This window comes from Lontra canadensis, unplaced genomic scaffold, assembly GCF_010015895.1.
Source record: "Lontra canadensis isolate GAN:19392208 unplaced genomic scaffold, GSC_riverotter_1.0 scaffold116, whole genome shotgun sequence".
Classification (NCBI taxonomy): Eukaryota; Metazoa; Chordata; class Mammalia; order Carnivora; family Mustelidae; genus Lontra; species Lontra canadensis.
The window spans coordinates 2874290-2897252 of NW_022631110.1; the positions used below are offsets into that span (position 1 = coordinate 2874290).

The 22963-nt window shown below is 50.7% G+C and overlaps 1 protein-coding gene across 5 annotated transcripts in view; it reads right to left on the minus strand.

Moving 5' to 3' along the window:
- Window positions 1-475: 475 nt before the first annotated feature.
- PHKA2 (phosphorylase kinase regulatory subunit alpha 2) overlaps window positions 476-22963 on the minus strand; it is a 75317-nt gene continuing 52829 nt past the window's right edge. The window contains exons 18-33 of one of the 5 annotated variants that reach the window (XM_032840734.1): window positions 20463-20626; window positions 19500-19679; window positions 15918-16006; window positions 14595-14728; window positions 14026-14182; window positions 13159-13238; window positions 12654-12732; window positions 12418-12547; window positions 11772-11873; window positions 9487-9605; window positions 8267-8296; window positions 6645-6698; window positions 4648-4818; window positions 2582-2635; window positions 1827-2027; window positions 476-1026 (exon numbers count right to left, since the gene is read on the minus strand). In XM_032840734.1, the coding sequence (XP_032696625.1) occupies window positions 643-1026; window positions 1827-2027; window positions 2582-2635; window positions 4648-4818; window positions 6645-6698; window positions 8267-8296; window positions 9487-9605; window positions 11772-11873; window positions 12418-12547; window positions 12654-12732; window positions 13159-13238; window positions 14026-14182; window positions 14595-14728; window positions 15918-16006; window positions 19500-19679; window positions 20463-20626 (2128 nt within the window). In that variant the 3' untranslated portion in view covers window positions 476-642. Of the gene's footprint in view, window positions 1261-1822; window positions 2028-2581; window positions 2636-4647; window positions 4819-6644; window positions 6699-8266; window positions 8297-9486; window positions 9606-11771; window positions 11874-12417; window positions 12548-12653; window positions 12733-13158; window positions 13239-14025; window positions 14183-14594; window positions 14729-15917; window positions 16007-19499; window positions 19680-20462; window positions 20627-22963 lie in introns of all 5 variants that reach the window. The other 4 variants (XM_032840737.1, XM_032840738.1, XM_032840735.1 and 1 more) reach the window with 4 other exon arrangements.

Consider the following 22963-nt stretch of genomic DNA (forward strand, 5'->3'; position numbering starts at 1 on the left):
ACAGCAAGGCCCTCTCCTATGAGGATCTGCCCTTGCTTGACATTCCAGGACCCCAGGCACGCCTGCCTTCCAGGGGACGGGCTCAAGTGGCCAACCCAGCTCTGCACTAAGATGGAAGCGTTGTCTGTGCAAGGGCACACCACTTGGCTCCCGGGCATCTGGCACCGCGCGCTCCTCATGGAACACCCCCACCCCCCGCCCCAGGTGCGGGAGGAGATACCGCCCACCCGCAGGTGGTCACCGCATGTGGGGGTAGGGGGTCCAGGCCTTCCGGAGGGACTTCCTGCTCTGATCCCCAAACAATAGTTGGCCCAGCTATAAGGAGAGTTGGCACCTCCCCTGCCTGTGTGTGTGTGTGTGTGTGTGTGCGCGCGCGCGCACTACATCTAGAAGATGTGAGATTTTTTTTTCTATATAAGGCAGAAGAAATCTCTAATTCATAAGGAGCCAGGATAAAAGCCTTGAGACCACAAGCCAGAGTTAACTGCAAGCAGTTTTCTCAATCTCGGCAAGACCGGATGCTGTCACACAAAGGTAGCTCTGCCAACAAAACAGCAAGAGCCCTAGAAAGCAACAAGGCGCAAGGAAACCAAACTTCCACAGAACGACAGAGTTGCTCTATTTGGTAAACAGTTTGGTCCACTACAGATTAGTGGACAGACTACATCCTGGTAAGACGCTCCCCTTGTCAAGGTCCGTTCCTGCTGCAGGAAGGCTCTTCCCATCTTTACATGTGTCACTAGCACCACCGACTGATTGCAGGACTCTCAGCGAGAGCCAGTTGAAGCTGGCTTCTCCGTTCACACTGTACTCAAAAGGGACCAGTTTCCAATTCCTCTTCAGACTCCGAGACCAGATATTGCAGCAAATGTTACAGCGAAGCGAACCTAGACGGGAATCCTGTGGCACTCCTGGAGGGAGCACAGGACTCCTGCTCGGACAGACACTGGTTTCAGGTCCACTGCTGCCATCTCCTCCTGGCCAGGGTTTCTGATGGGACATGCTTCTGCACCAACACAGGGGACCCTGGGGAACAGAAGGTTCCCAACGACGCTAGGGGGCAAGCGACAGTCTCAGGGCACCAAGACCCTACTGCATCTGGCAGCCTGAATTGGGCAGCAGTTCCTGCAAATGAGAAGCCACTGCCTTCGTTAGGTAGGTCATTGTCCCATAGGCCCCACTTGGAGCACTGTCATAAAAGAAGTGGCAAATGCCCGTGGCTTGGTCTTTGTCCAGGGTGTCCACGGCTCCAATCGACATCTGCAGCAGGAAGATCGAGGCAAAGAATGAACAGACTTCCTTCCCTCTCTGGCCCTGGGAGGACCGTATGTGCTGGAAGCCAGCAGCCCCCAGAGAAGGGCTCTAAGCCCAAGGGCAGGAGCCACGAGTGCCCAGAAAGGGACATCCAGTCTCTCCTCTGGGTACTATACTGTGCTCCCGCGTGCCCTCGTCTGCAGCGCGTCTCTGACTCCATAACGACAGGACGGCTCCTCCCACCTCAACTCCGGCTGCAGGGTAAGTAGTTGGCTTACCCAGGGTCCCACCCATAACAAGTCATGTTTTTGCCAAAACCTAGGCCCAAACGAGTCTCTCCACTTCCAAAGATCTTTAGACTTCCCGAGTGGCCACTGTGCCATTTTCTAACCAACGAGTTGACCTTTTTTTTTCCACCATCTGTGATGACCTTTTCTTTGAGAATATTCTTTTCTACTGGACACAAAAGCCTCAGCCTTGACAGAGACAGATACCAGCCCGGCTGCTACCTTGCCTCTGTCCCCACCTGGGCTTGGTGGGGGAGGTGACAGGGCAGGCCTGGGCATACCCACCTGGTCGTGCAGGAACAGCTGGTTGGCCGTCCGCACGATCTGGTCCACGTGGATGACGCCCCCGATGCTGTTCACGTTGGTGTCCGAGAGCAGCGTCAGCACCATGATGGCCTCCACCAGCAGTTGTCGGTACTCGGGCTGCGGCACGCGGTTCAGCACCGACTCCACGTGCACGGCAAACTTGATCTCCTGGGGGGTCATCTGCCAAAGGGATAGGAGGGAGGGGTCAGGAGGGAGCGGAGGACAGCCAGCCCTGCTCCCTGCATGGGCCGCAGCACCCGCGGCCTCCAGGGCTCGGCCCGAATGCTGCCTCCTTTCTGGCCACATTCTTGATGCCGGCAGCCGGAACCCTCTGGAACGGGAGGCCGACAACTTCGCGGTGCGGGGGAGTTGGCCTTGTCCTCACTTGATTTACCTACCCCACTAGACTGGGACGTCCAGGGGACAGGGCCCTCTGCTCATTCCTTTCTTCCTCCTCACTCCTGCCGGCACATAGCACCGGGTCTCGGGCCCGGTAAAAACTCAGTTTGTGAAAGAATGAATAGGGGAAAGGAAAGCAGGAAGCCGACTGTTCTCGGCAGAAGGGGCTGGAGAAGGTTGCACGGGGCTGCAGTGTGTGGGGCCACAGCTTTGCTCTCAATGGTGCTTTCAAGGGCAAAGGTAAAGCTCTTGACAGATCTGTGGCGTGGGAAGCACGCCCTTGCGCACTGCGGGGAGACCCGCCGTAGGTGGGCACCGGGCTTTCCCCATCCTACCTCTCTCGTCGTTGACGACGGCAGCACGTACCCATCGATGGACAGACCGTGGCACTGGAGGCAGAACACAGGACGGTTCGGTCAGGCTCCAGAGCCAGGTAAGTGTGCACACACGTTCACACACACTCCAGTCACTCTGCTCTGGAAACCCACACGCGGGCTGCACACGCCAGACTGCTCGCGTTATTTTTAGAGTGCTTGTTCTCACTGCCCACAGGCTGTGTTTTCGATGGAGCAATTCTAGGGAAGCAGCAGGCGGCGTTCAGATCGCACACGAACAATGCCCCAGGGAGCTGCTGGGTCCTCTGGAAGCTCCGAGTTTCACTTGGCAACTGGGCCCTGGCGGCGGCGAGGCCCCCTTCAGGGCCATATAAAGGGAGATTTTCATGGCTCCTGCTGGCACAGTGATACTTCTGTGCCTTTGCAGGCATCTATTTTTGAGATTACTATAATAAGCACCAATCACAAAAGACTCGAGCACGTGCACAGACACACACACCCTCGTATAGAAATAGCCAGCGCCGGCTCAACACAAAATGCTTTTTCATAATAAAAGTGTCTTGGTATTGAACCAGGAGAGGTCTGGGTGGAAGCGTAGGATGCCCCAGGAAGAGTGCAGAGCTTTTCTAGGAAGTTCATTCTAGTCTAATTCGAATTGGCTGCCTTCTCAATGCCAGGGGTCGGCAGGCCCAGGACAGGGGGGGCAGCAAATGCCCACGCCTCCGGAGCAGAGGTGGAGGAAGGAGAAACCGAGGCCCTTGTGGGCTCTGAGGGCGTTGCTGCTGTGTGCGGACCAGCTGCCTGATGACAGGGCCCACTCGGACCTCCCCGTGCTCAGCACCGTGAAGGCCTCCGTCCCCACGAAACAGAGACACTGAAGCTCCCTACTGGCCGCTGCCCCAGCAACAGAGCAGCTGAAACGTGCTGTGCCTTTGGGAAGGGGATTGTAGCACGTGCTCATTTGGGATGACTTTCCTCTCCTCGCCTGTGGTGTGATGAGCTAACAAAAATAGTTTAAAAAAAGAAAAAAACAAAACACCAGTCCTCCCCATGGTTCTTAATTTGCACCGAAGCTTTTAACTGAGCTTTTAACTTTTAATGTGCCTGGGTGCAAGGGAAGACGAGCTGGGGCAGGACACTGGGGGGAGGGTGTGCAGAGCAAAGGGGTGTGGCTTCCACCACTGCCCCCTCCTTGGTCACGCACGCGTGCAGCCTCCGCTGTGTTCCAGTGTGTGCAGGGCAGGCTGTGGCTTCTGATGACCTCCGCTGATATTTTCATGGCCTCGGGCAGCCCAAGAACTGCAGCCTTGTCAGCTGGCCGCAGGCATGGGGGCAGCTGGTGCAATGGGGTGGGGCTGGGGTCCCCATCCTCTAGGAACAGAGGCAGCCCCAGGGAGGTGGGTTTGTGCTTCAGGACACCCGGGGCCTGACATGGGACCCTGCAGCCCCAGGAGATGTGTGTATCACGTTGCTGAATGGTACAATGCCACCACCAGGCACACGTGGGAGGCTAAGGCCTGGGGGTGCCACTGCAGGTCACCTGTGTCACAGTGTTGTCATCAAAAGCCTTCCCCACCTTATCCCATTTTTGTCTATCTTGACTTTTCTATGTTCCTGAAATAGGTCAAAGGTGGTCCCACAGAGCTTGCACTGCCCCCTGATCTGACATGCTGTGGTTTCAGCCGGCCATTCTCAGGCGGGACGATCTGCTGCCCAGGGGACACTTGGCAATGTCCAGAGATAGTTTTGGTTGTCACAACTGGAGGGTGGGTGTGGGGGGGCATCCAGTGCATGGAGGCCAGGGATGTTGCCTAATGTCCCACGATGCAAAGAACTCCCACAAAAAAAGAATTACTCGGCCCCGAATGTCAACAGAGCCAAACGTCAGAGGGGAAGGAACCCTGCTCTAGGCTGGGGGCTCCCCAAGCTCAGGGGCCAAGTCCGCTCACTCTGCAGGGGCCACCATACTTCACAAAGGAAGTAGGGGGGGGGGGTGCCTCGTTTCCCTGGGAGGGTGTGTCCCCAGTGACAAGGCTGGTGAAATGCAGTCCAGTGGCCAAGCTTACCTTCTGAAGGATCTTCCACACCTTCTGGTAGAATCCCACAGGGACCCTGTTGATGGCTCCGTCCAGCCTTCTCCTGCGGAGCCACTGGCCCTGGCGCTCCCCCCAGCCAATGTGGTGCCCGCCCGAGTCTGATGATGATGTGCCAGTGGGCGAGGATGGGGTGCTGGACCTCTGCAAGACACAGGGAGCGTGGCCTTCAGAATCCGCAGAGCCGGAACCCCACAGGACTACTGGCCCTCGTGAGGGAAGATTCTGCTGATTCTTCAAAACAGAGACCAGAGGCCCCGAAGGAACATAGTTCCTTGTTTGGCTATTTCCTGCAGCTGGATTCATTCTTTCCTGTACAGGCTGGCTACTGATCTCCTTTCGTGAATTCCTCCCAGCCCCTGAGAGGTGGTACAACACCAAAGGACCCTGACCTGACCACGGGGAGGCCAAGCAGGCCAGAGTGTACCCCCTGGGGTCAGACTGTGACTCCCAAGTCAATGCTGCTGCATCCACCCAGTCGCTCTGGGCCTTGGCCTCCCCTGTCCAATGGGTCACAGTCACACCTGCTGCGGGGAGCCGTGAGCACTCACTGCAGGAAGACACAGAAAACCCTGAAAGCGCACCTGTCTTGAGGTAAGGGCACACGGGACTCAGCTGTCCCTGCCAAGGCCCTCTGGCATCACTGCACGAGGGAGGCGAGAGCGAGCCCAGGCCAGTAAAGGCCAAAAGTGGCCACTTTACGTGCACAGTGCCCCACAGAGGCAGTGGTCATCTCCCTGTCCTGCAGGTGCCGCAGACAAGGCAACACAGCATACGGGGGAAGGGGGAGAGGGGTGGCTTTGGAGGCAAAGAGAAAGAGTAAAGGCTGGGAATCCGTATTTAGTAGCGAGGCCTCTGAGATGACGGTATATTCTCCCCCCAACCCCCACCCCATCCCTTTGAATCCCTTTGTTTGCCTGCTCTTGGCCCGGGGCTCTACCCTAACCGGGGAGCATGGCAGCCGCCGAGCCAGAACCCGGGCTTTGCTAAAGCAGAGAGAGCATGTCCTCCCATTCCCTCCTCCTCGCCGGAGGCTGGCCTTATTCTGGCCTTCGGGAGCCAAGCGCTGGGGCAGGGCCAGCACTTCCGCTTCTGGCCTCAGGAGCCAGCAGGCCCGCCCACGCCTGCAGATGCAGCGCCCGGAGGCACCCAGTAGGGGCCTGAAGCTGGGGCTTTCTGTGCTGGCTTGGGGGTGGGGGGGAAGGGAGGCGGGGGGTCGGGGGGGGGGGAGCATGGCAAGGCTCACAGCCTGCTTTCTGCCAGGGGATGGGGTCTTACTTGCCCATCTACAGGGCAGCAGAGATTAACTGTCATCCTCCTGTGTTATCTTGCTCTGACCTAGCTGGTACCTTCATTTCTCAATGCACAACCTCGAAGTTAAAGGTTTAAAAATGAAATCCAAATGGCGAGCATGCTAGCAGGCCAGGGGGCAGTTTTCCCTATGTACTCATTCTGACTTCATCGGATCTTATTTTGAAAAGGCTGTGAGGCTGGGTTATTCCATGGGGCTCATTAGTGCCATTTAAATACGGCAACAATTAGATACAAATAAAAGTAATTACAGCCACACTCATCAATGACTCAGCTGGTTTTCTCCTTCTAGTTTCAAGAGGAAGATTAAGACTCGCTTCTGCAATTAGAATATTTCCTACTCCTCAGGCTAAGCCAGGGTGTTGTAAGTACAAGGTGCTCATCAACACGTGTAGGCCCTGGCTCACCACCACAGCTCAGAAGAAAGGCATTGAACTAGTACCCCGAAGGTTCCAGAAGCTCCTGGACAAAGCTCAAATCAAGAACTTCTCGGCTTTCCTTCTAGACCCTCTTCATAATGACATTCAAATGAAAACTCTTAAACCTGTTCAAAGCTGTGGGAGTTAGGGATGAGGTGGGTGCACGAGAAGGACAACAAGAGCATTCAGACACCACGAACGCAGAGGCGGTGAGGAGGACAGTCGGGATGCGTGGTTTACCGCGCACTTGGAGGAATGCGCTCTGCTGGACAGGGCCTGGCTCACAGAAAACAGCTATAAAACAAAGAGAGTCCACTCAGTCGTGTGCAGTGACACCGAAGGACACAAGCAGACAGGAGGAACACAGAACACCACCAAGAACCCCCGCGGAAAGAAGGCGCAGAGGAGGCAGGCGGGCAGGCAGAAGTTTCCACTCACCGTCCAGGCCCAGAGCCCCAGATGCCAGCCCGTGCAGAGCTCAGGGCTCCATGCCACGGGGGACTTTGGAAATTATCTTTCTCGGGACGATGAAATGTTACCCATTCTAGTCCTAGCAGGAGATGCCTTATCAAGTTAGGACACAATTTATTTTCCAAAGTCCCAGCCACAAAGCATTAATCTTTAGGAGTTGTGAATATCGGGGCGCCTGGGTGGCTCAGTGGGTTAAGCCTCTGCCTTCAGCTCAGGTCATGACCCCAGGGTTCTGGGATCGAGCCCCGCATCGGGCTCTCAGCGGCGAGCCTGCTTCCCCCTCTCTCTCTGTCTGCCTCTCTGCCTGCTTGTGACCTCTGTCAATTAAAAAAATCTTAAAAAAAAAAAAAGTTGTGAAAATCTGTAGAAATCAATAAAATATCTGCCCATAACCAGCACTTAGCATCTGGCCCTACTGGCATTAAATCGATATTTATTAAATGAACAGGTAAGAGCAGGCTGATGACCTTTGCCCAAACAAATATTTCCTCATCTAAAAATCTATAACCTATCCTTAACTTGCATGGGGATAGTGCCTGGGCACAAACCGTGCACCCGTGGGGTTCTTGCAAAAGTGAGTCAAAATTTAAAATGTTAAGGCATCTATAAAATTTTGGAGAGAGAATAATGTATTTCCTTGATGTAAGCGGCCAAATAGAAAACTTGTACTGGCAACGTCGATCATTTTGTCCCAGAAGATACAAGGACAGTACTAAATGGAGGCGGGAGCCAGCCGTATTCACCCACAGCGAGCCACAGTCGGGGTCTGGTGCCACCGAGTGGCTAGCAAGGGAAGGTGTCTGCAAAGTGGGTTCCTGACTTGGGAAGCACCTAAGGTAACAGCAGAGACCACGAGGAGAATGTGCATGTCACTTTCCAAGTCCTCGATGCTTGCTCGCTCGCTCACACGGCACTGAATCATGGGGAATGTGCTTCAGACTTTCTGGAGGGAAGCGGAGGAAATGGGTCCCAAAGGTGCCTGGAAAGAACGGTATCCATACACTGTTTTCCTTCCAGGGTTAAATTCCCCCAGGCAGTGTGGGGACAGGGATGGCGGTATTCTTTCTAGTCATAAAATCGATGACCATGTTTTACTTTTTTCTACTTCCCTTTTGTTGCATAGAAACTCCTGGCAAGGCAGAGCTCAGAACCACGTCTCACAAAGCCTCTTATTAAACCCAAGAGCTTGGTAAATGGATTTATGGTAAGGCCACCTCTCCTGCTCTGCCTGCCCGCCACAGCCCGAGAAGTCCCCTCCACCCAAGCAGATCTGATGGGCAAAATCACTCTCCATATTCGCGGCCTTGCTTTCCACATTCAAGCCAGAAAGAACACAAATCTGAACACACTCAAAGCACACATGTGAAGGACAGGACAAGACAATGTTTCACCTGGTCGTCAGCACTAAATCGCCTAGTCATCTGAAAGTAAAAATACGTCAGGACATAAACAAAAGCCAGTTTCAAATCAAGGATGCCCTACTTCTATCAACCTCTTGGAAATCCAGGAGTGTACCGGCCCAGCTGCTGGGTGTGACCCATGAGCGCCTCAGGGACTCAATCTACTGAGTCCTCATCTGACACGGAGAAGAGAATCTGAGTACATTTCTCACTCGGGTCGTGGTCAGAAGGACACTCTGCTTCCTCTTACAGACCAGGTAAGTTCTAGCCCCGTCCCTGGCAAACGAGGACTGAAGAGCTATGGCCTTAAGGTCCTGGGGGGTCACTTCAGAAGGAATTTCTGGGGGACACCTAGGTGGCTCAGTGGGTTGAGCCTCTGCCTTTGGATCAGGTCATGATCCCAGGGTCCTGGGATCGAGCCCCGCATCGGACTCTCTGCTCAGCAGGGAGCCTGATTCCCCCTCCCTCCCTCTCTCTCTCTCTGCCTCTCTGCCTACTTGTGATCTCTGTCTGTCAAATAAATAAAATCTTAAAAAAATAAATAAATAAAAAATAAAAAAATAAAAGAAGGAATTTCTGGTGAGGTAAAAAAGTGAACCGAGGGGCACCTGGGTGGCTCAGTGGGTTAAGCCGCTGCCTTCGGCTCTGGTCATGATCTCAGGGTCCTGGGATCGAGCCCCGCGTCGGGCTCTCTGCTCAGCGGGGAGCCTGCTTCCTCCTCTCTCTCTGCCTGCCTCTCTGCCTGCTTTGTGATCTCTGTCAAATAAATAAATAAAATCTTTAAAAAAAAAAAAAAAAAAAAAGTGAACCGAGAAGAGAGACACCAGTGGATGGTGGCAAACCCAGGTATCATGAGCATGAGCATCCCGTTCTATTTCTACCTTCTTCGTGCTATGTCATCTGAAGGACAGATTTCACGGCAAGATGATTCAGTTACATTTTGCACGACTCTACTTTTGGAATAGCTGTGGCCCTCCACCGAGAAAGTGTGGTTCTCGGCAACAGAGACCAACACGGGTAAGGGTGTTTTCTGGAATGTTCACAGAATTCTTAGATATCTGGGTAGAGCGTGTTCAGATTCAGGACAGCAGGGATCGCATATCCTCTACAAAGAGCACTGTGCAGGCCCTGGGTTTCTAGCACTTTCTGAGGTGAACCCATGTATGACAATCACTTCTTTTCCAGCACTGCCACCAAGGGTTCTGTCTTACCTGTTTCATCTCGCTCCTCAGCCTGTTAATGCCACTCCTCTCGGTTTTGGTGACCCCAGTGTGTCCCACTTCATGGATGGAGATGGCAGGGCTGGATGTGGAGGAATGGATAGGTCGCACTGGAGGGGAAATACACACACGGCTCTTAGAAATTACTAGTGTCCACCCTAAGGGAGGAATACATGCCCTGTGCTTATTTTTATCCACCTCTAGCTCTCCCACTTGATGAAAAACTCCAGAAGAAGACAGCCTCCTCCGCCCCAGCCAGTGCTCTCTGGCATGGCACCTGCTACACGACCCTGGCCCCAAGGGTGCCGGAGTCAAGGGCTGAAAAGGTGCACATCACTTAAGCAGCACGAAAAAAAACAGAGTGGCCATAAAACCCTTTAATGAATTAGTTTTTTTTTTTTTTTTTTTAACTTCTTCTCCAAAAGCACACCTTCCTTGTAGAAAAAGTAAGACCACCCCACTATGGGACCTTGGGGGCTGGAGAGGAAGTCCTCGGAGAAGAAGACAACGGAGGGCTGCAGGCGGAGGAGACCTGGCTGCCCCAGGCCCGGCACACTCCTGCCGGCACATGAGGGGCGGGGTGGCTCCAATCAGTCACCTCCCTTTCAACCTGCTGTGGCAGCCTCTGGACTCAGGGCTATGTGCGCCCCGCCCCTCCCCGCGTACCACTTCCCAGTGCTTGGGCCGCAGCAATCATTCTGAAGGCAGGTGTGATCATGTCCTACACACTCGGAGTCCTTCCAGGCCTACCTCTGCCTTCAGGATGAAGCCCTCCTGCCGAGTCCCACCTGCCACCCCCGCCCCAGTGCCCCGAGCCCTGCACTCCTGGTCAGCTACACGGGGCTGGTCCCACCTGCCCCCCACCCCCCAGCTCCGCACTCCTGGCCAGCCACAAGGTGCTGCACGTTTGCACGTGCTGCCCCCTCCCATCCCACCTGCTCCTCTACAAACCCAGCTCAACGGTCACGTCCTCAGAGCGGCTTCCCCTGAGCGCCCAGCCTTCCCACCTGGTGCCCACTGAAGCCACAGAGTGAAGGGTGCCGTCTAGGACAGTGTAGATGACTAAGGAGCCAGCAGATACCGACATTTAAAGGACAGCAGGGAGGAAGGACACCAGGAAGGTAGAGCACAGAAGCCAGAAGCTACAGCAGGGCCTGTATAGGGTGGGCAGAGCTGGAGATATCTCCAACATCTCAGGCTTTAACCAAAATTCTGAGACTGTTTGAGTTTCCTAACTTACAAAAATTGAACAATGACAGAAGACAATTAACAAATGATGTTATGTGTAAAAAGACGGCAATTAGCCTTGCTTGCAATTAGACGTATTTATAGCTTTCAAGTGACATTACTCTGTTCTCAATTTTGTAAGCATCTATAGCTTTAGATCTAATACCAAAGTTTTCGTAATTATCTGTGTCAAACCCCATATATTATTTTCATGAGCAGGAACACATAAAATATTTATCTTGCATATTTACATTTCAAGGACTGTGCATTTGAATAGAACTGAAAATTACTTTTGGAAAAGGATCTCAAGCACTCCTCCTTCAGGAAAGGAGAAAAGAGACCAAAACACATCTGATTGCACGATGCCGTCTTTGTTTGCTGGCTGGTGTGCACTCTGGGGAAAAAATATGAAGTACCCGATGTCCTTCTTATTAAATAAAAAGAATGACAGCCCACACGGCATTTCTTTGGCTTGATGAAATAAATTTGCCAATGTGTCTGCAAATCATTTTGCTTTATTATGAGGGGGAGAAATGATAATTACTTCAATTATAATTAGGGAGCATTTGAGAACAGAATTCCACCAGGACTCAGGCAATTATACTTCCTAGCACAGCAAACAAGGTTCTGGTACAGATCAGAATGGAGTGAGCAAAATGGAGAGAAGTAACCTCAGCAAGAAGGTGCTAGAAGTGGAGGGCTCTGCTCCCCTGAACGGTAGTGGGGGTCTGCTTGAGAGTGCTTCGAGCCAAACCAAGGGGAGGGTCACCTCACCCCCTCCTCACACATGTGCACAGTGACAGCGGAGGGAGGGAGGGGGCAGGCCAGGGCGCATGCCACACCCACACGAGACAACAGCACTAGCAGCAGGTCGGTGAGAGGTCATAGAGGCCGACAAGCTGAAATCTGGAACCTAGGACTGTACCTCCCCGTAAAGTAGGAATCTGACCCTTGTAGGTTCTGTCTACAACCACAGTTTCAGGAGCCCCTGGGCCCGCCAGCCCGGCCCCCTCGGGTCCCCCAAAATGGTGAACTGAGCATTTACTTACTGCTTCTCTCGACGCCAAACTCTTTTCCACTGAGAATATGGTGCAGGAGGCTTTTCATGTCGAAAGGGCTGAGGTTCATCAAACTTTCAGAAGCTTCTTCTCCTACAAATACACACCTTTTAAGTGTCTCTGACACAGGGCTGGTGGCACGTAGAGGCAGGTGGGCCTGGGGGAGGTGGTGACAAAGGCCACTGTGGCGGGTCTCCCTGCTCGGGATGCCCTCACTACCAGTTCAGGGCTGAACGGGGCTGCTCCTCGGTGATTCTAACCTGCGGTTTCAATACTCGGACACGTCATTTTTCACACTGTGATGATTCCCAGTGTTGGAGCGCGTCTCACTGTTCACTTACATCTCTAAATTGGCAGGGTGACTCCCGGGGAGAGGTGCTAGGAAGTGAGGGGTGGCCTCCCGCCGCAAGGACATACAGTAGGAACTTAGCTACAGACGCAGGGCCCAAGACCCTCGTGCCTCACTCCCTGATGCAAGAAAGTCCGCGTCTACATGACAGAACCTGGGAAAGCATGAGCACAAGCAAAGGCCCAGAAGCCCTGCTTCCAAAACCCTTGGGCAGGCTCCCTGTGGGGCAGGGTGAGAGGGGAGGGAGCCCCCCCGCCCCCACCGAGAGTCCAGTTGCACACCTCGTACCTGAGCAGTTCAGGCTCCGTGCCAGCTCCGTGGCCATCACCTGAATGATCAGTCCGATCCGGAGTCTGAGCATCTCCACGAAGAGGCTGGGCTGCGCCCTGACGTACATGGCCAGGTAGACCACAATCTCCTGAGGCAGACACACACGCGGGCAGCGTTGCGGAGACCGGTTGCAGGGGGAGAGGCCCCTGCGCCTGGAGGAAGGCAGCCACCCTGCCCCTCCCCAGCCCCCGGACCTGTGTGAGGACAGCGATGCTGATGTCCTGCCCACTGGCTTCGTAGATGAGTTTTGTGAGCTCCTCGGGGGGCAGGGGACTAGGAAGAAGCATCAAGACACAAGCACCGTGAGAGATGCCTAGGAGGGGGGCCGCCCTGCCCTCCACAGAAGAGCCTTATTTTCCCGTGGGAGGCTCCCAAGTGACAGGGTTTTTCAAAAGACCCTCTTCCTGGGGCGCCTGCGTGGCTGTCAGGTGAGTATCCAACTCTTGATTTCGGCTCAGGTCATGGTCTCGGGGTGGTGGGACTAAGCCCCGCGTAGGGCTCCCTGCTCAGCGCAGGGTCTGCTTGTCCCTCTCCTTCTGCTCCCCGCACCCCCAGCTCGGGCTCTCACTCTCTCTCAACTAAGTAAATCTTTAAAACAAACAAAAAAAGACCCTCTTCCTGAGTGGCGGAGGGCACAGATGCTCTCAACACAGTCCCACAGGGCCCCACAAACGTCAGGTCACCAGGCTGAAGGCTTACGCAGAGATAGTCTTCTCCCGTGGCTCTGGCGGCAGGCCCACCGTGAGCTGCTTCTGGTGTGACAGCAGGTCTGTGCAGGCCTAATCACATAGGGAAAAGGGTGAGGGCCACGGTGACAGTGGGGGGAGAGGGGGGAAGTTAGCAAAGCCAACAGGGAAGTGTCACCACTCATAAGACCATAAATTTACCTTGACGAACTTTATGACCCACGTTGCCATTTATTTGAAAATTCATGTATAGACCCTAGACTGAGCAACCCAGGCAGGGCTGGGGCCCTGTGAGCTCTGTGGCCTGGGCCTGGCCCTGCAGGGCCCTCTAGGGTATTTGGCGCCCACCCAGCAGAGCAAACACACTGCATACTCAGCTATTCCACAAGGGAGATGAGCTGCGGTGAGTCCAAAGATACCAATGTTAAGGGTTAAAAGTCTTCAGTTGTCAGTCTCCCCATTATTCACGTATAATAAACACCTGTTGCCTTAACGGTAACCCTGCACTCTAATGTCTTAGAAAGCAGGTCTGGGTTTTGCAGGACCTCGGGGTTAAAACGTCAATCACGATTGCACTGCAGATGGGCAGAATTAAGAACGCTGCGTGGAAGGGTTGCCAGGCCCCAGAGCATTTTCATTTTATTTCTTGGTAAACCTTCTTCTGCAGCTAAAAAGGAACCAAACTAATCAACTTGAATTTCATTTCCTTTGTTTGCCCTCCAAGAACAGTGGGAGGCCAGGAGAGGAGGGCCTGTTCCATCCGTGTTTTTGATAACTGCTTCTCTCTACAAATAGGAGGTGCTCGCTTCCAGCTTTTCAACAGAAAGAGGGCACGGGGCTGGAAAGAACACACGGAAGGCCCGAGCGCGCTTGCTCTGACCTCTGCCAGGACCTCCACTTTCTTCCTGAGCAGGCCGGAGATGTAGCGGATCAAACCCCACTCCTGGTTCAAGCCAGCTTTCCTGTAGAGCTCGCTGAGGAGGTTGTGAACCGTGACCCCGTGTTGTCCGGAAAGATTTGTGTCCCAGCTGGGGCCCCTGTTGAGAGAGAGAAAACCCCGGAAGTATGGCCTGCAATGCTTACGGGCCGGATTCTCTCGCAGCAGAGCTCACTTGGCAGGGAAGGAAATGAATCACCACACATTCTGCCAAGCTCTGGGGGCCCTGCTGGTGCCTCTGAGTCTCACCAAGAGGGTTCCATCTTACCAAAGCATCCCTTCTATTTGAAACAGAAGCCTAACATCAGGAAGCAGTGAGATCCTGGCCTCGCTCAGCCTTCTCATCCCAGGAGGCCAGGGCTAGTAGGCAGAGAAGGGGATAGAAGTCTGTTCGTGGTGATCCTGGATAATCCGGGTGAATCGTGACCTGGTGTGCTGGAAGGCCAAGAAAACTAGAACAAAGAGTCAAGGAGGATGGAGCGAGCTGGGGCTGGCGAAGACCGTGAACTTACTTTATCACATACAGAATGTACAGAATGTCCGCTTGTTCCTGGAGGTTTGCGCAATCTTTCAGCTGCTCCACGAGCTTCTCACAGTCCACGTCACCCTGGTCATCTCTGGGCCACTGGAAGTCCTCTTCAGAGGCCTGGCCACACAAGAGACAAAAAGCAGGGCGAGGGGCTGAGCATGTGAACTCACGGAAGACCGGGAAGTAACACCAGCGGGGTCTTGGAACTCTGTCACTGTTGGGCTCCGGGCTCTCGGGGACTCTCCTGTAGCTTCTCATTTATACGTTTTACTGTTTCTGATCATGAATTACTGTGTTACTCGATGTTTGCAAGCGATCAGGCCGAATGGGTTAAAATATGGGTAAGTTTTATTTATGCAAAGTTGAAAAACAGGTGAAAACCAACCCCTGGTATTAGAACTCAGGCTAGCGGTTCCCACCAGAGTGGAGGGGAGGAGGCCGCTGGGAGAACACAAAGGGCAGCCCCCAACCCCGGTCTCCTGCTTCTGCCAGGTCTGCCTTTATATAGTTGGTGCTACAATAAAATATCTTTTTGAAAGCAAAACAAACACAAAAAGCATGTAAGCTTTAAATGACCTAAAACTGAGGTTAGGTTAAAAGTTTCTCCAGTAGGGGCGCCTGGGTGGCTCACTGGGTTAAGCCTCTGCCTTGGGCTCAGGTCATGATCTCAGGGTTCTGGGATCGAGCCCCGCATCGGGCTCTCTGCTCGGCAGGGAGCCTGCTTCCTCCTCTCTCTCTGCCTGCCTCTCTGCCTACTTGTGATCTCTACCTGTCAAATAAAATGAGTAGAATCTTAAAAAAAAAAAAAAAAAAAAGATTCTCCAGTAGACACTGAATCTTTCTATTCATGTGGGATAAAATTAAGGGAGACTTCTAGATAAAAGAAATTATGGGAACTGGTGGAGAACACCCTGAGATTTTCTTCTCCTTGGGGATCTCTTTCTAGTTTGTTCCCTGCTCTGCAAATTGGGGCCTGGCCTTGGCTCGCTGGCATGGATAGGACAGGGTTAGGTAGTGAGCTGGCTTATCTCCTCCAGTGTGACAGACTCTAATGACTGGGCAGAAAGGCCTTTTGCCCCATGCAAAATATAAAGGTTTGCATCAAATGCACTATGGATACAGACCCAAAGCAGATTGCCACCAACTAAGGGGGTTCCCGTTGAAACCCAGAACTTCCAGTCCTCAAAGTCCTAGATATCAAAAAATATGATCTTTCAAGTTCAACCTTGTAAAAGAGTTCTTAGGACTATACCAGCATCGAAAAACATTACACTTAAAAAAAAAGAAGTGATTCTAAATACTTCACCTTTTTTAGGAGTGGCTGAGGAGAATCAACAAGATTTAGTGATTTCCGGTGAGCACTCAGAACTTTAGTTGGCAAAGTCATGGGAACAACTAGAAAACAAAAGCATAAAGGAAGCCCTTCTGAGGAGGAGGAATGATAAGATACTTCTTTTGAGAGGCATGGGGGCTACTCCTTATCCAATACAAACCAATTGAAGGAATGAGTACTTACTTAGTTTAATTAATTTCAGCAAGAATTTACCATGTAGCCACATCATGTGTTAAATCTGGGAACAAGAACTGAGCAGGACATGGGTCTTGCTTAATTTAAGGGGCTGAATTTTGTTCTTCTCTCCTGGAATTCCGAGGAAATGACATAGCATCTAAGAGCTGAAAGGAGCCTTGGAAATGACTGAGGCCGACCTTTGTCTTTCAGACGAGGAGACCGGAAACAATGGAAGGAAGAGCATGTGAGCAAGGTAACTGGCCTTCTTGTAAGGAAGGCGTCCAGTTCCCGGGAGTCTGGTGTGCATTTCACTTGGCCAGGGCCCCGTGCTGGAGCTTCTGGTGTTTCAGCACCTTCAGATGCTGTCATTATCAGTACTAATTCATCAAGCCATCCGTGACTTCCAGGCTAGATCATAACATCTTGGGAAAATAGGGGGCTTTCAAGATAGAGATGGGGCATATTTAAAAGGCATTTATAGACCTCCAGGTTATACTAGTTAAGGACACACACATTCTAATTTTACTTTCTCTCAAACCCCCACTAACACGGCAGAAAATAATTTTTAAAAAATTTTTAAACGTCTTTTAAAGATTTTATTCATTTATTTGAGAGAGAGAGGTAGCGAGAGAGAGCATGAGCGGAGGGGAGGAGCAGGCTCCCGGCTGAGCAGGGAGCCTGCCACAAGCTTGATCCCAGGACCCCAGGATCATGACCCTAGGCAGACACTCAACCGACTGAGCCACCCAGCAGCCCCTAATTTTTTTTTTTTTAAGACAAATCCTCAAGAATAGGGAAAAACGGGAGAGAAGACAGTAGTCATGACATTTTGGGAGCGGGGGAAAGCTGATGAGTGAAAGATAACTGACTTAGCAGACACACGGCAACCAAACCCCAAGTCTGCCGTGGGAACAACCAACAGCCAGCCAGATTTAGATCCGAGAATCCTTAGAAGTCTTAGGAGCTTGCTGCACTATACACCTCTGGAATTGGGGGTTCTGGAAGGGGTATCCAGAAATAAGGAAGACTGGACAGAAGCTGTGGAAGCAGTGAGCTCCCCAGACACCTTCCTCTAACCCACACAGCTCAGCCACTGCCTTGCTCCCCTGGACAGAAGACTAGAAGGCTCTTTGAAGCGGTAAAAGCGAAGATGGGGCGCGTGGCAGGTCTGAGGGACTGTGGTGGGATAAGAGACTATACAGCTCCAAGCGACCAGAGCCTGACCTGTCAGGAGACGGCAGAAGAGACGGTAGAGTATCTGTGGGAAGTCTATAGGGCCTACACCGGTTAATGCCCCAGGTGCCGCTCCTCCGCCCTGAGATACTGATAGGCGTGAGAGGATAAGCACAGAACACTCCGCATTCCAGGAAAGACCAACGTGGAAGACCGAAACCAAAACAGGAAAAGTTGACTTGGGGGACCTGGAAACCATTTAGAGAGAAGAAAAATGTAAAAACCAAACCCCAAACCCCTGCCGTTAATATTCTTAGAGTAGTTAATTGAATTGCGTGAATGGAACAAGAATGGACGCAACTCGGAGAACAAAGATTGAAAACATAATAGCCAAAGTACAGAAACTCAACTGAGGGGATGGAACTGAAAGTTGAAGCAATGGTCCTCAGAACAGAGCAAAAGAGAAATGGAAGACCGAAGAGAAACGATAAAGCCTTCTCCGGGAGGTCAACATTGGAATCCACGCGTACCAGCAAGAGAGAACGGAGTAAATGTAGGGAAGGACATGAGTCAAGAAATTTTTCAGGGGCGCCTGGGTGGCTCAGTGGGTAAAGCCTCTGCCTTCAGCTCAGGTCATGATCTCAGAGTCCTGGGATCGAGCCCCGCATCGGGCTCTCTGCTCGGCAGGGAGCCTGCTTCCCTCTCCCTCTGCCTGCCTCTCCGCCTACTTGGGCACTCTGTCAAATAAATAAATATAATCTTTTAAAAAATTTTTTCAGAAAACCTTTATAGGACTGAAAAACAAATTTCCAGATTGAATGGGTGCACTGAGCCTCCACACAGTGGATGAAAATAGACCCTGGTCCAGGCACATCACTGAAATTTCACAACCTGGGAGCAGAGAAGATCCAAAAAAATTTCAAAGAGAGAAACAGTTTATATTGAAGGAGCAAACATCAGAATGGGTTTAGATTTCTCAACAGCAACACTGGTAGCAAAAGGACAGTAAAGCACTGCTTTCACAATCCTGATGAAAAATTCATTTTCAATCTAGAATTCTCTACCCAAACTCTCAAATGGATATATAGAATATTTGTAGATGTTTTCAGACTCAAAAGGTCTTGACAATTCTTCTCACCATGTACTGTTTCTCAGGAAAGTGCTGGATGTCTTGACCAGAAAAAGAGAGTAAGCTAAGAAACAGGAAAACAGAGACACAGGAAAACAGAGACACAGAAAACAGGAGAGCCACCCAGGAGACAAGAAGTCTCCAGAAACTCTCCAGGATGCTGGTGTGGGAAGATCCCAGGATAAAGCTGACAACCCGGACACGGAGGCAAACAGGCAAAAGGGGCCGTGAACTGCAGAAACAAGCAGGTTGAGGGCTTGGCAGTGCTGTGCCTGCCCTTCTGCTATGTACCAGTTTTTTTTTTTTAACCTTTTGAAACAGTTCTAGAATGTGTTCCACTATTGCAAAGATTAAAGAGAAGTCCCAGAATGTCAGGTGTGCAACAGGCCTAGAGGACCATCAACTAGACAGAAGGAAACTCGTGGGCGCTAAGTATACAGCTGACAGACTCATGGATATGACTAACTCTGTGGAAATTTGTATCATGGGCCACTGGGAGGTAGAGAAAGGGGGAAAACCAAAATGAAAAGATAGAGCAACTTTCAATAAAGTTAATAGTATTAATGACTTTTAAAAGTTGACTTTAACTTTAGTGTTATCTTCAGAAAAACCAAAAAATAAAAAGAGTAGTACGATCACAGGATACTATAATGCTCAGCTGAGAATAATACTTGTGCGCACGTAATAATATAAAGAGCGAATACGGATTTAACAATGCTTTAATACAATGACATCACTAGGTTATGGGAAGCAACATAGAGGAGCGGTGACTGAGGACAGCTGAATCCTCATCCACAATAAGAGAAGGCCACCAGACACGGAATAAGGTCGACGCATCCAAAGACGGCAAGATACACAGATTGTTTTAGAAAAACAGAGATATGCAAACACCAGGAGAAACAACGAAGAGTTGAAAGCGGTTGCCTCTCTGTAGAAGGACTGGGTCAGTGGGGAGGGGAGGGATGAGGCAGGAAACGTCTACATTTTGTTGTCTTCTAGAATCCTGACTTTTAGATTATGCTCATGCATTACTCTGAGAAGTTACTTTAACAGGCAGAGAAGAGTTCATAACGTACATGGAATTTCCAAACCCTTGGCTTTTGCCATCACGGAAAGTATATCCCGAGTGGAGTGGATGGCACTGAAAACATGGCTGTCTTCTGTCTTCTTACAAAGAGGGGGCAGATAGCACTTCAGGGATGTGCTTTGTAGGAGGTGGTTGATATACTGGTCCAGTTCATCTTCGCTTTCTGTAACTGGACAAGCAAGAGAAAGAGCCAGTGAAAATGAGCTGCAGACATACTGTCAACTTGTCACCATGACCGCGTGTAGCGCTGATCCTGTAGGCGGCGCTAAGGAGCTTCAATGGGGGGACAACATTCTGATACAAATCCCTGTGTCCCCACTGCTGGAGGCTAAAGACATTTACAAAGATAACGTACATGCTTATAAAGTTATTGTTTTGGAAGCCCTTCACCCTAGGAAAAGAAAATACAGGTCAAGATAGATACACATTGTACCAAGATGAAGTCGAAAGCATATGAAACCCTGAGGGCCAGCAGCAAACATCTGATCTTTTGTTTTAATCGACCAGGGAGCTAAGCACTGTGGAATGCCCAGCCCCCATTCCATGTGCTACGCAAAAGTAAAAACCGGTCACTTCAACCCAAAACCTTGCTCAGTTTGAGAAATACAATATATACACAGGATTTTATCCCCATTATCCAACCAAACCTAGATGACTCTACCATTCCTTTGAAAATTCAAGCAATGTGTTTTGTTTTCAGAGTATATTTTGTGAAGAATCCTCATTCCTGAAACCCTTCGTCCCTCTAGGTTTAAAAAAAAAGCCCCACTTCTGCAGTGTAGATTTATAAAATGGCATTTTATTCATTTTAATAGATGCGAGTTTCCAAAGCCTCTTTTTGTTATGTTAATTACCAATCATTTTCTGTACGTGAGTCTCCCGGCAATTTTATCACAATGCCAAGGTTTAAATAAATCCAGTGAACCACCTGCAAAGGCATTCCGAGCCATACCTTGATTATAGGTGTCTTCCAAGTACCCTCCCAGATCCGAATCGGGACTGAAGCTCCCTTCGCTGTCATCATCAAACAACTTCTCATCACAGTCTGGATCCAGGAAGGTCAGATATGTGTAGAAAGACGTGGTAAGAAATTCCGAAAGGCTCCCTAATTTTACTCTGCCAAGGAGACACTAGGTTAGAGATACAGATGCACGTGGACAAACTTCCACTGTGAATCAGAGAGAGACTTTTCAACAACCAGATGGTGCTTCTGCCAGAATTGATAAATATGTCACTTTGCAGAGCGCCCCACCTAAGGAGTCGGCCAAGAAATTAAAACGAAAATTCAATACCAAGTATAAAGTGGGAGCACGGAGCATATTAAAAGCTAAAATGAATCATGCTGATTTCCTCCTCCCAAACCCAACACAAACAGAAATCCATTTTACTGAACCAACCAAAGTTTTACAAAACAAATGGACTAAACCACTTTTAACTAGAACCAAATTAAGCCTTGGCTGTTGGGGGGGTGGGTTCCTGCCCCAGAACAAAACCTAGCACGCAATATGGTCACCCAGCCACAGGTATATGAGAGGTCTCTGAGAGGAGAGGCAGTCTCAAAGGCAAAGTTCTTTCTAGAAGGAATGCGATGGGGCCATCCCCAGACTGGAGCAGGTTCACAGAGTGGCCTTACTACATTTTCGGGCTGGGAAAAGTTCCACTGAAAACCGCAAGCTGGGTTTGAAAATGTGGGGTCCTGGGTTCAGGAAGCACGAGGGAGGGCCAGCCTACAGAAAGCCGCCACTGTGCGCTTCTTAAAATATTAGCTCTGGGGGCGCCTGGGTGGCTCCGTAGGTTAAGCCTCCGACTTTTGATTTCCACTCAGGTTGTGATCTCAGGGTCCTGGGATCGAGCCCCGGGGCAGGCTCAGAGCTCAGTGCAGAGTTTGCTTGTCCTTCTCCCTCTGCTCCTCCCCGCATTCACTCTCTCTCTCTCAAATAAATAAAATCTTTAAAAAAAAAAAAAAAGTAGCTCCGAAGGCAGAAGACAAGAGGCTCCTCGGAGCTGTCAGCATCAGATGAGGGCTTAGTTGAAAAGGCTGAGGAAAACAGTTTAAGGAGCACAGTGAAGCCTGTGACGCAAATGAATTCGTGGGTGCCTGAGCTTCAGTGGGCAAACAGACTACAGCAAGAAACACGGCCCGAGGGAAGGAAAGAAAAGCCTTTCCGTTAATGAGTAAAATCTTTTCCTTCTAGGTTCTAATGATTCTGTTGTCTTGAGACTGGGGACAGGAGGAGGTGAGGGGCGGTGGAGTATGCAAAAAAAGACAATGGAAAGTTTCTCTCTGAAAGAAGTGGAAAGGACAGGTCAAATGTGGGATTCCTGCAATGCACAAAGGTTTCTGATAGCGAGCTACCCCAGGTGGGCCCGGAGGGAAAGTCTGGCAACGGGGGGGTGAATTCAGCTTTTTAAAGACCCTCAAACCTAAGGAGAAGTCATAATGAGACTCAGTTTTAATTATCAAGAACTTCTTAGGAAAGGCAGCGCACGGAGCCTAGGCATTCCTGCTCCTGTCCACGACTCTTCGGGTCATCTGCCATACTCTGTGAATAGGAGGCCCTCCTGATTTTTGTTAAGCCCTCGTCCAGCTCGTCATGGAGATGAGAGCCTGGTTTCCGTGTTCATACAGAGCTCCTGTACCTCTTTACTGTGTGGCCCTTGCTCTCTGAGCCTACAGCCCCTTGTCTGTACAACAGGAACACAGGGGCGCCTGGGTGGCTCAGTGGGTTAAAGCCTCTGCCTTCAGCTCAGGTCATGATCCCAGAGTCCTGGGATCGAGCCCCACGTCAGGCTCTCTGCTCAGTGGGGAGCCTGCCCCCACCCCGCCTCTCTGCCTACTTGTGATCTCCGTCAAATAAATAAATAAAATCCTAAAAAAAAAAATTAAAAAACAATAAAATATTATCCTTTTCTCCATTCTATATCTTTTAAGGATAATTTCTAAAGAAAGGCCTTTGCAAAACATGGCACAAAACCTAGAAGCAATGAGGATAAATATCAGTCTAACAACGTAAAAATCAGAAACCTATACGGCATGAAATGAAGTCAAAAGACAAGTGATACACTGGAAAAAAACATTTGTGGTAATAATATGGAAACAGAGGACTAATTTTCATAATATCAAACAGCTCTTACAACCAGTAAGAACAAATGGAAAAATGGAACAAGACACCGACAAAGTTTACACAAAAAAATGTTTAACTGTCAAACGTGAACAAAATTATAAATAAATGAAAAATATTACAACAGAGAGACTGTATTTTCCCAGTAAGATTGCTAAGATTAAAAACACAGGCATAGGGGCACCTGGGTGGCTCAGTGGGTTAAAGCCTCTGCCTTCAGCTCAGGTCATGATCCCAAGATCCTGGGATCGAGCCCCGCATTGGGCTCTCTGCTTGGCATGGAGCCTGTTTCCTCCTCTCTCTCTGCCTGCCTCTCTGCCTACTTGTGGTC